This window comes from Uloborus diversus, chromosome 9 (assembly GCF_026930045.1).
Source record: "Uloborus diversus isolate 005 chromosome 9, Udiv.v.3.1, whole genome shotgun sequence".
NCBI classification, from domain to species: domain Eukaryota; kingdom Metazoa; phylum Arthropoda; class Arachnida; order Araneae; family Uloboridae; genus Uloborus; species Uloborus diversus.
Window position 1 is genome coordinate 87,921,137 of NC_072739.1, and position 13,294 is coordinate 87,934,430.

Sequence of the window (13,294 nt, forward strand, 5' to 3'; positions counted from 1 at the left end):
GCCATCTCCAGGTTGTGTCAATATCCTACACTTACACGATACATACACGCACGTACACACACACACACATACATACACATACACACACATACACAAACACACACTCAAACACATACACACACACGCATACATACAGACACTTACACATACACACACGCCTTCACACAACTACCCACACACTCATGCCTGCACACAGACACAAACACATATGCCTACACACACATACACATTCCCCCCCCCCCACACACAAACACTCATACACACAACTACCCACACACTCATACCTGCACGCAGGCACAAACACACATACACCACACACATACACATACCCCCTACACACAAACACACATAAACACACACACACTCGTGACTGCGAAAAACATAATTTGAATTCAAGATGTCAAAATTCAAATTAATTTTCCTTTCTTTCTTTTTTTTTTCCCCTAAATGGGAGTCTTCCTCAATTTTTATCCTCAAACTGGAGTCTTTATAACGCAAATTTAGGTTATCTTTGAATTTAAAGGAAAGAGAGAGTGCGTACGGGGATTTTCTTCCGGAAAATTTTTGAAATTGAAGTTTTAAAACTGAAATTTTAAACAATATTTGGTAATGTTAATGTTCGGGTAATCTCACCTAGAATGTTTTGAAATTAAAATCTTAACGCTGAGGGAATCTTTGATGATGAAAAAAGTGAGGGGACAGTCGTCCCCTTTGCCCCCCCCCCGAATCGCCGCCACTGCTACTGTATACAATAGCTAGAAAATATGAATAACACTAACACACACATTTAAATAACAGCTAAAAACATTGCTACACTGCATCTACTAATATTAAAAGTAAAAATGTATGCAAAAGGTAAAAACAAACAATAACACAATCATAAGTTTAACAAACATTTACTGACAGTTTAAAAAAAAATGAAAAGACCCGCGCGGATAATCCGAACCGCCGATAATCGGGAGTTTATTCTATGTGGATCTAAAGATTGATTAAGAACACGGTCAAAATGTATTTTTCAATCTTTGAAAAAATATTTTTATTGAATCAACACTAATGAAAATAAAAGAAAAGGGAAATATTTCAAGGTCAAATCACACAAATTTGCAGCGTAATTTGTACTGATTACCCAGATAAAAGTTTAAAACTCGGAACATTAGCGATATTCAGTGCACATTAGGGTACGACATCGATATTTTGGAAACTTCAATATTTTTGTTAAGACATCGATGGTTTTTGCCATCGATGTTCGAGCGTGCTTTTTCTTTTTTTTTCTAACATTGACGTTTTTCGTTCGATTTTGTTTTCGATATCGATGTTTTATATTTGAACTAAAAATATCCTTAAGAAATGTGAATATGTTTACAATACAGATTAAAGTTTTATTATTAATTATTTATTGATAGATCATCACAACGGAAAGAATTTTCTACTATGTCAATAGAAATAGATTTATATTTCAAAAAAAGTTAACAATCCTTTTTTCCTGCGCAATGTTTGTTATAAAAAGAATATTGAGTGTTTCTAAAGTTTCCCCCAAAGATAAACATGCGTTTTTTTCACCAGTTTTCCTTTTAAGATATATAACATTTGAATCCATATAACTGCCTCCCCGCTCTCTCTCAGTAAGTTGCTGATATAAAAATCTGTAATTTTGCTCAAATTACTCGTGTGTAGGTACTTATTATGCATTTCAAGTCGCTATAAATATTTATTATATTGAATAAAGTTTGAATTGTAATTTTACTTTGCACAATTCTTCCATGTAATTCCGTTGGAAGTAAGGTACTAGAACAGCGATTCCCAACCTTTCCCCCCTTGCAAACCCCTTCCAAACTCCGAAAGAAGTTGGTGAACTCCTTGGGTACTAGGTAATAAGTAGCAAAAAGAAAAAAAAGAGCGCGCATGCACACACACACAAGACAGTAAAATTTGGGAGATTTTTTTTTTTAATTTGATACTGCTCCATAATTTATAGCAAGAACGAAAACATAATTGCAAAATATACAGTGCCGGCAAAAAAAAAAAAAAAAAAAAAAAAAAACTGAATAATTGGTTGCCAATTAAAAACTTTACATGCAAACTTCCTTGTCATGATTTTATTACATGCTCCCTAGTGATTTGGCCGAATAATGAATATTCCGGTACAATCTAGGCCGAAAGTTCGGTATTCGGCCAAATCACTAGAGAGTATGCCAATAAAATTATGATAAGAAGTTTGCATGTAAAGTTTTTCATTGCCAACCAAATGTAAAGGTTTTTTTTTTTTTTTTTTTTGCCGGCACTGCAGAATTGCAAATATTGGTAAGAACTAAAATGATCGCTAAAAAGTGAATGCAAAACAAATTCAGCAAAAAATAGACACAATGATTATTCTGTGTTGAGCTTCAATCAACTTTAAAAACATTTCGAAAATGGGATATTTGTGGAACAAAGAAGCTCAAAAAGTTTGATTGAAAATTTTCGGAATCAATGGTATACATTTATCTCAATCACTAAATCAGAAGTCAATTAAAGAACGATCTTTAAATTATCACTCAGGGAACTGCCTCAGATTAACTAGATTAACTTTTTTCCTTCAGTAAAATGAGAAAGATCTCTAGGTTTAAACCTTCTTGAAAAGGACTACGAGCCTAGTTGTTTGATAAAGATATACTGCTTTCACTGATCGCTTGATTGCTGAAGACTTTTCTTGTAATTATGCTAAAAGAGCGGAGTAAAATGCGCAGATTGAAAAATAATACAGGCGTCTATATTTGCTTGAAACCGCTTGAAGATGAGCTTCAGCAGAATCAGGCATGTTAAAACTCCGCCATTACAATATATTTCTCGCGAACCCCCTGAAAACCTCTCACAACCCCCAGGGGTTCGCGAACCACCGGTTGGTAACCGCTGTAGTACAATCATTTATTACACACGTTATACTTCTTTTTCTCTTTTTGTATGTGTATGAGCATGTTATCAACGCTGAATTTTTTTTAAACTTCTCTAATGACTTCGCAGTAATTATTGTTAAAGAAATTACTTTCAATGTTTGTTTTATTACGGAGGAAATTTGGACGATGTCACGAAATTGTTAGAATTTAATTTTTATTGATGCTTTAATATTTTGTATTTTAAATGTATAAGTTATATATTCCTTTACATTGCTTAATTTGGAATATTAATAATTAATTATCACGAGTTTTGAGCAAATTGTATTTAATTTCCTCTTTTCATTGTATTTTTTTAAAACACTCACGCCTCCCCGAAATTCTTCTACGCTCCCCCCCCCTAGGAGGTGCCTTCCCCAGGTTGAAAACCGCTGTTCTGAATCATTCTTCAGGGATAATTGTAACCCCAATTCAAAAATATACAAAACTGCACTTCACACAAACGCAATTTATTTATCTCTTATATTTATCGAAGTCCAGCCCGAAAAGCTTGGTGAAAACTGCCTATTTGGAAAATTCTAGATTCTTTTTATCTAGAACTATTAAGAATTTGTTGTGAAATTCGCCAATCCACAAACTTGGCGACACCAAGCTTCTTGAGTGTGCTTTCTTCAAAAAAAAAAAAAAAAAGTTTAATCTCTGTGAAACTAGTTTCACTGACAGTGCTGTGTCGTAGCAGGGAAAACAGCCACACTATCCTACTCGTGGGCTTATTTTTTTTGCATTATGAAAGCAAAATTTAGTGATTGCGATAAAAATTCTCTCTCACACACGAATTTTAAAAATGAAAGGGAAAGAGATATTTAAATCACTTTATTATTATTAAAGACTATTTTTCAGTTTACTTTCTCCGTCATAATGCCTGCGTTTTACTTCCGGTTGTTAAACGCACTTAACTTAATCTGTCCATGGCCGCAACGGATATTATGCAAAAACATATATGGAAAAGGAGCATACCATATCCAGTACGCCCACCATCTGTCATAATACCTACGTTTTACTTCCGGTTGTTAAACGCACTTAAACTTTATCTGTCCATAGCCGCAATGGATATTATACAAAAGTATATAATATGGTAAAGGTGAGTATCATATCCAATACGGTCACCATCTGTCATAATGCCTACGTTTTACTTCCGGTTGCCAGAAAGAATGAAAAGTAATAGAAATCATAAACTTAAAATACTTTCACTTTTAAATTGTTGCTAATAACAATGAAAATTGATAGATAGTTATAAAGTTAAAGTTTTGTTAATAAATTCAGCAAATTAATTGCAAGGCAAGCAAATTTTGAGCACTTTATTTTGCGAAAAATGGAGGATTTCAAGTTTTCTTTGATTCAAGGCAAGTCATTAGTTAAAAAGCGTTTTTAAAGGGTTTTATTTTCCACTACATTTGTTCATAATTGCTTTTAAATTCTAGCATACAAGCTTGAAATATTTAGAGCAGATTATGATAAATGTAAGCTATTCTCTCTTTATGTGTTTACATTAAAACGAATGTCATTACAGTTTTTTGTTTTCTAAGTAAGGATACGCAATAAATAAATATGTTTTAAATTTCAAACGTTTCACCTTAAATACATTTTAAAACAAAAATTTTAAAATAAAACTTAAAAAAAAATGTGTGTGTGCGGGTTTTTTTTTTTTTTTTTTTTTTTTTTTTTCAAGACTATTTCCGTAAGTTTGGTTCGCGCTAAAAAGTATTAACTAAAATAAGTATATGATTTCTTGATTACAACACTCAAAAATTGCAGTTAATAATTTATATCCGAATATTTTGCGAAATTCTAATGCAGTGGTTTCCAACCTTTTTGCGCCCATCTTCTCCCTTTAGAAGTTAACTGGCGTCTAACGCCACACCCCTCTCCTCCTTCTTCCTTGAAAAAAAAAAAAATCGGCGTAAGATAACATTATTGAAAATATAAATACCTAGTTTTAATTTGAAGTAATATTTCTTCAAGTAGTTTTATCCAGTTGGCTCTTAAACTTAAAAAAAAAAGTTAAATGACCTTTTTAAAGTGTTTTTTCTTTCCAAAACGAACGGATAGGTATTTGAAGGGAAATACTTAACCAAAAGCATTAACGTACTTTTCAAAAACAGAAATACATATATTGAGAAACTGTCTTTTTCAAATTGGAATCTGGTGAAATTAAAAAGGTCGACACTTAAAATTAAAGGGAAAAAAAGGAAAGAGAAGAAAATTCGTAAACTTTTCGATGAATAGGGAAGTTGTAACCTATTAAATGTTCATATTTTATCTATTGGATATTGTTAATTGACCCTCAAAACTAAAAAATTCACCATCGCCGAATTTTAAAACACCGTGGTTGATTTTTAATGAATTTTTAAAAATCCACGCGCAAAAGTGCGCTCTTCTGAAACGTCACGAGCCTACGTCACAGGGCGCGAATGGGCAGCCTTCTGCCGAAGATCCCTTGTTTTCGCTAGAGACATTTTGAGCGCGATGATATTTTTATTCGTTAGAAATTCAATAATCCTTTTGAACACACTGTGGAGACCGGATTCGTTAAACACAGTCTAAATAATCTTCCTCATGTAACATCAATGATGATATTCGAATATTTCCGAGAGGAAGAGAGGTTTAATGTTCCAGAAACGCGAGGAGTTAAATGCGAGGAGATAAGCCTTTCACATTTCGTCTTCGAAGTCGAATGCGTGACTTTCGGCTTCTCCCCTATCGGAAGAGCGCATGACGTCACTTCCTATGCCATTTGACGTCACAAGCGCTTGAACTTTAAAAATTAATTTAAAAAAAACTACTTATCGTATCGCAAAAATTTTTTCACCTATGATGTTCATACATGTTACTCTATCATATAAAAATAAAATTGAAAAATCGAAAACTTCCCTACTATAAAATAACTCCTTAAGGTTCCACAGAGATGTGAGGAAGAAGCCCCTGAACTTTAATTTGTTTTTTGACTTGAGATTCCCTGTCCCAACTCTTTTAACAATCGATTCCGCATACGTTTGCAATTTTGATGTTTGCTGGGTATTTATTATTGTTGTATTTCAATATTCATCCCCGCCTATTGCCCTCACAAGTTTATTGCCGTCTTGAGGACACAAATCGGCTTTAAGGGGCGATCGCCCTTGCCCCCATGTTGGGAACCAGTTCTGAAGCAACCAATAAAATGTGAACTAAAAATTTCAGAGAAGAAATAAGAAGTATACTGCTATGGGCAGGTAAAAGGCTATGTCTACCGAAATGAGTTTTCGAGACATTTGAAGAAACACGTTTTGGATTCAATATTAACAAAAGAGAAATGCTGAATATCGACATTTTTTTGTTCGCAGCAGAAACCAAATAAGCTTGTACAATAAAGCGAACGTGCAATAGATGACAAAAATGCAAACATTTGCAGCTACTGCCATTTACCTGCCCACGTCAGTATACAGCTTTGTACGAAAAGTTTTTACAGGTTGTCAAGATATAACTTGGACACACATGATACATTATAATTTTAATGGGGTCATTTCCAAAATTTTAAAAGTATTTTTTTCTGAAAGAGCATGCTTAAGAACATAGGATCTGACCATTTTTGAATAATTTGTTTAAGTTTAATATTTTTAAAAAATTACTTAAATCGGTGTGCTTTCATTGTTTATGCTTCCACCGATGACATCACAAATGATGAAATGCCATTCACAGAGCAAAATATTTTATTCGAATCTTTACTCACGTGTATTGGCAACGATATGGTTGATAGCAAGCGTAAAGCGCAGTTTTAATTCGCCTCTTGATTATCACAACGTGGAAACGTGGTAGAAAGATGCGCCAAAGAGCATCATTTGTGACGTCATCAAGACCACGCCTTGTTTGAAAAATCGGACATTTTGAAAAATTAATTAAAAAATAACTGTTGGGAAAATTAAAGTATTTTTTGGGTCCATGTTATTTGTTTTTTTGCTTATTCTATCAATATCAGTGACTAAAAGTACTACTTTTGACTGAAGGAAAAAATCCCATTATAATGAAAATATTGCACCAAATTCATTATTTCGTCTAATATATTTACAAATTTTCAAAGTGACCACCTTTGGTTTTCATACGGAGCTTTAAACGTGTCACAAAGTTTTCAGCAGTTGATCGCAACTCACTTCTGATATTTTATCCCGTTCCTTGCATAAGGATTTCTTTAGGGCTGCCAAAGTTTTATGAGGTTTAGCCACATTCTTGTCTCCACGATGGACCAAACATAATAATCCATTGGGTTGAAATCTGGGTGCTACAGCGGCCATTCTTGAGCTCCAATGAAGTTCAGAAAATGTGTTTTGCACTAATTTTGAGTGCCTTTAGCTCTGTGGCCAGGTGCGGATTACTGTTGGGTTGGAGGGTCCATCTTTTGTTTTCAGAGAACTTTTACGACCAAAGTAAGACAACAACTTCCAAAACTAGCTTGCGACATGTTTCTTGGTTGATCTTTTTCACTTAATCAACAAAAACAAGTAGTGTTTTCCCACTAGCACATATCCTACGTCCCCTAACCATTACAAATTGGGGTTGTTGATGCCGTTTGAAAATATAAAAAGGTCTTGGAGACATGGGAGTGAGCTAAACCTCAAAAAACTTTGGAATACCTGAAGAAATCCTTATCCAAGGAATGGGATAAAATATCAGCAAGTGAGTTATGGCCCATAGTCGAAAATTTTGTGACACGTTTACAGCTCTGTGTTAAGGCTAAAGGTAGCCACTTTGAAAATTTGTAAATACATTAGACGAAATAATGTATTCATATTTGTTTTGAAATTAGTCGTAATATTTTCATTAACATTAAAATTATAATGTATCATGTGCAGGGAGGGGTCCAGGGGTCCCGAGCCCTCTTATAGGTCTTGCTTTTTTTTCCCGATTGATTATGATTTTATGTATTTTGTACGTACTTAGAATAATTTCAAAGATAACAATAATTTCAGTTCTAATAAGCGAAAAAAAAAATCCTCATGTTAAAAGATTTTTAAAAATATTGTATATTTTTCTTATAACGAATTGTCTATAAAAAGCAGAATGGTGATTAAAAATGCATGCACTGCATGCATGTTTTTAGTTTTGTAATTACAGATTAAAATGAGATTCTATGAACTTGAATCCATTTTTTAAGTGTGAGAAAAAAAAAAGAGTGAATTCCTTTGCTTACAGGTTACTTATTTAAGTATATTTAATTAAATATTGCTAATTATTTATTCAATAGTTCTTTTTTTTTTTTTTTTTTTACTGTTTTTCGTTCTCGGGAATCGATAAAATCAATTCAATATGTTTGACCCTCCCCTTGCAAAATTCCTGTGTGCGCCACTGATCATGTGTGTCCAAGTTATTTCTTGTCACCTTGTACTATACCTATATTTCTTCTTCTCTTAATTTTATTGGTTGCTTCAGAATTAACCTAAATATGTAGATCCAGTCGAACTTGCTAATAGCGAGTGCAAAGGGACGGTGATATTTGCTCTTTGTAACCGAGTGCTCGTAAAAAACGAGTTCGTATGAAGAATCACGAAAATTCACTCCCTTATAAACTAAACTCATAACTCACTTACTAAAATCAATTACTTTTTTTTCTCTTTACAGTACCAAAGAATTTGGCTAATTTGCTTTGAACTGTCTTATTGTCTCTTTCTTGTGTGCTTTTATTCTCGAGAAATACTTATGACCCGAAAAAGATGGTCATTTGCACCTTGTCTTCGAAATCAGTTTGAAATATGTCTGCAGGTCATAAGCCATTGAGTGAGTTGAGACTTGTCGAGCTTTGAATTCTTCACACTTCTAAAGGGTGTTTTTTTTAGAGGTATAGAACTTTAGGTTCAAGTAAAACACCATTAAATGATATAAATCGCCATGAATTTGGCTTTATTCGAAAGATGATTCTTTGTCATTTTTATATAAATGTGATTTCTGGTATAGGGTCACTTCGGCTGGCTTGGAGAACGTCTAATCGGAAAGTCCAATTTTCTATCACTTTTTGCAGCAATGGGGGCCGTATGTGAGTGATATGTGGCGAATGTTCTTGTCCATGACGTCAATCGTCTGTGGTTTATCGGTGTAGACCTGAGACTTCACACAGCCCCACAAAAAAATAGTCCAGCGTAGTTAAATCGCATGTTCTCGCAGGTCAATTCACGGGTCCATTAAGCGCAATTATTCATTCACTGAAAGTTTCTTTCAATAAATCAATTGTGACACGCGCTATGTGGTGTGTTGCACCGTCCTGTTATCTATTCATGATGAAATGGCAAACCAAACTAAACACAGAATAAGTGACAACCATCAAAATGGCCCACAGATCAAACAGTGTTCCCGACTTAAAGTTCTATACCTCTAAAAAAAGAACACCCTTTAGTTGCAGCTTTCGTTATTTTGTTCAGCATTTGCTTGAATTTGGAACATCAATGCCCTCGGAAGCATGCTTTAGATGCAATAGCACAGGGGTGAACAATTATGTAAATTTCAAATACTTATCTACTACTACAAATTAAAACAAGAAGACCGGCTTCACTTGTTCTCACGATTTATGATTCAAAATTTACTTCCGGTTGACTTCAGAATGTTGAAAGAAATTTTCTAAACAAGAAGTTCCGTCTAGAACTAGACGAGCCTACTTTCCCGTATACCCATACTACTTTCTAGTACCTGATCAATATTCTCAAAAAGAGCTAAAATCGCAAATTTTTTCAAACATATATTTTTTAATATTTTAAGCTGATTTCTAGGAATAAAATATTCCTTACTTTTCTTCAAAAAAACGAACAAATAAAATAGCAGCACCTTTTAAACAAAGCAGCTAATACACTTCTTTCCATTAAAAAAAATTTTTTAACAGCTTTCAAAACGAAAAAATAATAATAAGTTCATTAAAATAAATACATAATTTAAAAAAAAATCGCTTCTTTTTCCCCTGTTGCCGAAAATAATTTTTTAAACGAATTAATGCACTTACCAAAATAAAAAAAAACAATAAAATGTCAACTTAAAGAAATAATTTTCATTGTCAAAAAAAAAAAAAAAATCGTCTGCGCATATTTTACGAGTTTATTCACCGAAAACTAAATACCTAAATTAAAACTTTAGCGTGAAAATAAAAACAAATCATATCAAAAATAATTATTTCACAGTTAAAACCACAGCAGCGGAGTCGGAGTCGGAGTCAATCTCATTTTGGGATAAAAGAGTCGGAGTCAAATATCCAAGAATCGGAGTCAGTCATTTGTCCTCCGTGTATAAATGTTTGCCAAAGCTACGAAGTCAGAGTCGAAGTCGGGGAGTCGGAGTCCGATTAACTGTCGGGAACAGGAGTCAGAGTCAGTGTCAGGTCCCCCTAAATTCTCGGAGTCGGAGTCGGGAGTTGGTCGTCAAGAGCTATTTCCAACAAAGTTTGTTTGAAGTAAATCCGCCTTCAAGTACGGAATCTACATTGACTTTCAGTTTCCCCGTAGGCGCTAATGTTAAGGGATTTGAACTGTTCAAAATTGAACGGAAAATTGTTCAAATCAAAAAGATATCTTATATACAAGTTTTTTATCAAAAGCTTTTTCCTACAAAGTTTGTTTGAAGCAAATTCGCCTCACAGTTCGGAATTGCTTTGAATTTCCCCGTAGGCGCTAATGTTAAGTTTTTTTGAACTGTTCAAAATTGAACAAAAAATAGTTCAAATCAAAAAGTGAAATATGGGAATGAGGTGTCCTCGCCGAGATCTTTCGAACAAAAAAAAGTTTGTTCGAATCGGACTATTCATTCAAAAGTTATTAGGGGGGACAGACAGACAGACCGACAGACAGACCGACAGACAGACAGACCGACAGACAGACAGACAGACAGACCGACAGACATTTTTCCCCATCTCAATACCCTACTTTCCAATTTTTAATTTTTCAATATTCATTTAATTATTTTATTTATTTTTGACTTTTTTTTTGTTTTTCACGATATTTTTAAGATGCATTAAGCCTTCTTTCATGCTTTTTTCTTCTTTTTCTGACTTTTACTGGGAAAGTAGGCTAAAAAGGAAAAGCTGAGGTAGAGGGCAACAAAAATTTTATGAATCACAAAAATATTGCTCGCTCTAAGCGGGGTTTGTTCGTTAAATGTGAGTTACGCTCCCGTAGACTTAACATTGTATCAACCAAATTTTTATGATTTCTTCGCTAAATTCGGGTTCTCGTTAAATAAGAGCTTGTCATAGGCGAGTTCGAATGCATTAAGATTAACTTCAATTTTTAAGTATTGTAATCAAGAAATCATATCTACTTGTTTTATTTCATATTTTTTAGTCTGAACTTAGTTTGAACTTTTTAGTCTTTTGGAAATAAACTTAAGAATAAAACCTTTTTTTGATATTTTATTTAACCTTTGATTATTTTGCCATTTTTGAATGAACTCCGCAGTACCATTCTAATTACCAAAACTAATCTGTATGATGTCATGGTCGCCAAGAAAACCAAATACCTACAACCAAGGAAACCAAACGTCAGCAGCCAACAAAAGCAAATCCACCGCCAAGAAAGACGAAAGAAAATAAACGCCACTAAGAACAGTTTACACAACAGAACAAGGTGGGGTTTTCTGAGCTTTTCACCCCTCAGTATCTCAGTTCCATGAAGCCCCCGAAGTTGACTTTTTGTATACTCAATCTCTTGTGGCCCCTGACGACGTAAACCAAAACACAATCCCCAGGACCATCCGGAGATTTAAGTTAGAAAATCGCTGTTCAAAAACGTTTTTTCGCTTTCTTTGACAGGGCTACAGCCGAGATGAATAAATAGAGGGATCGAGCTGAAATTTTGCACACTCATTCCTTGTGCCCTACTGATGTGCCTTTTGACCCCTCTCCACTCGTTTTTACCCACCCCCAAATCATACCTTCCCGGAGGTCTGTAGCAGCCCCCCGGGGAGCTGTGGAAATGTTTTTTTGTATAAAGATTCTTCGAGGGCAATTGAGTACATATACAAAACTTCAACCCCCAGGGACATCATGGGTCGGAGTAATTAAAATTTGAAAATCACTAAGTTCCCCTAAATTCTTATGTACTTACTCTCAGCTCATAGGGTTTGTTAATCTCTGACTGCAATTGCAAAGCTCTAGAACAGATCTAACAGTTGTCTCATGAAATGAAATTCAATCAAAACTAAAACAGATCATGGCCCCACTAGATGCTTGGCGGGAAGCTTTGTAAAGTGAGGTAGTTGCTTGGTGAGCAAAAAACTTCCCACCAAACAACACTGAAAACAATTTAAAGGGTCTATCCTCACTGGTGAGGAGTTGGAGGTGGGAGCAGGTTCTAACGAAAGTAGTTGTGATGAAAGAGCAAAACATACGGAGGATGGTAGTTTGTCAGATACTTGGCGGGAAAACTAGATGTTATAACTTTTCAAGGCTGAGGGTTTTTGGGTTTAGGATGAAGACTTTATTTTTTGTGAGGAAGATAAAGGTTTTCTTGGAAGGGAAATTTTTATAACCGGGTTATTTTTGATGAGATAATATTTGACCAGATAAATATCTCTTCATGTACTTAAAAGCGCCTCGAACTATATAATATCGATCGGGAAGTTGTTTCTTAAGCCAGTAATAATACGGGAAGCATAAAAATAATTAATTCTGAAAGAGTAAATTGTTACCAGATGGAAGCCGCAAGTTCTTCGAAAGGAAAAGAAAATATGGTTTTAAAAATTTTTAAATTGTACTTTCTTTCCAGGTTGTTGCCAGGAAATAAAGAAGTTGACTTGGAGTGCACTAAACCATTAAACAAGAAGGATGCCTGATGAGAATACTCTTTTAAAAGCTGTGTAATATGATTTAGTTTAGTATCTTCAGGCACCAAGATCAAAGAGCTATTGTATTTGAACACTCTAAATAAAAACAATGAACTACAAAGAACTATCATTTTAATGTCATCCCCCCTCCCCGAGAAATATTGCTTTACATGCTATGAGAGGTTTTCTTTTTTGAATGAAAAAAAAGGTAAATAATAGAAAATTCTGATATCTATCTGGAGGCTTAGACCATTGAGAGGTCTAAGTCTGGAGGAGGAAGGGGTGGGGGGGGGGGGGAGTTGGCTTGTGTGGTCTTCATTCTATCATTGTCAATGAAAAGTCCCTCTCTGTCAACAAACTGCTGGATAATAACGAAGTTGGAGGCAGATGTCATCTCATTGAAGCTGAGAATACCTACAAACTGGTAGATAAAGTAAATTTATCTCACCAGCAAGCGTCCGCAGCATGGTGCGGTTCCACTCGTGAGTTGAAGGCAAAGCAAAAAACCCAAACTTTGCCTTCAATTCACGAGTTGAACCGCACCATGCTGCGAACGCTTGCTGGTGAGATAAATTTACTTTATCTACCAGTTTTTAGGC

The 13,294-nt window shown here is 34.6% G+C and overlaps 1 protein-coding gene across 1 annotated transcript in view; it reads left to right on the plus strand.

Moving 5' to 3' along the window:
* The window catches only part of LOC129229622 (arrestin homolog), a 37,335-nt gene extending 24,503 nt beyond the window's left edge, over window positions 1–12,832 (plus strand). The window contains exon 10 of the mRNA XM_054863971.1: window positions 12,638–12,832. Coding sequence (XP_054719946.1) covers window positions 12,638–12,704 — 67 coding nt within the window. The 3' untranslated portion in view covers window positions 12,705–12,832. The remainder of the gene's footprint in view (window positions 1–12,637) is intronic.
* Window positions 12,833–13,294: the final 462 nt, after the last annotated feature.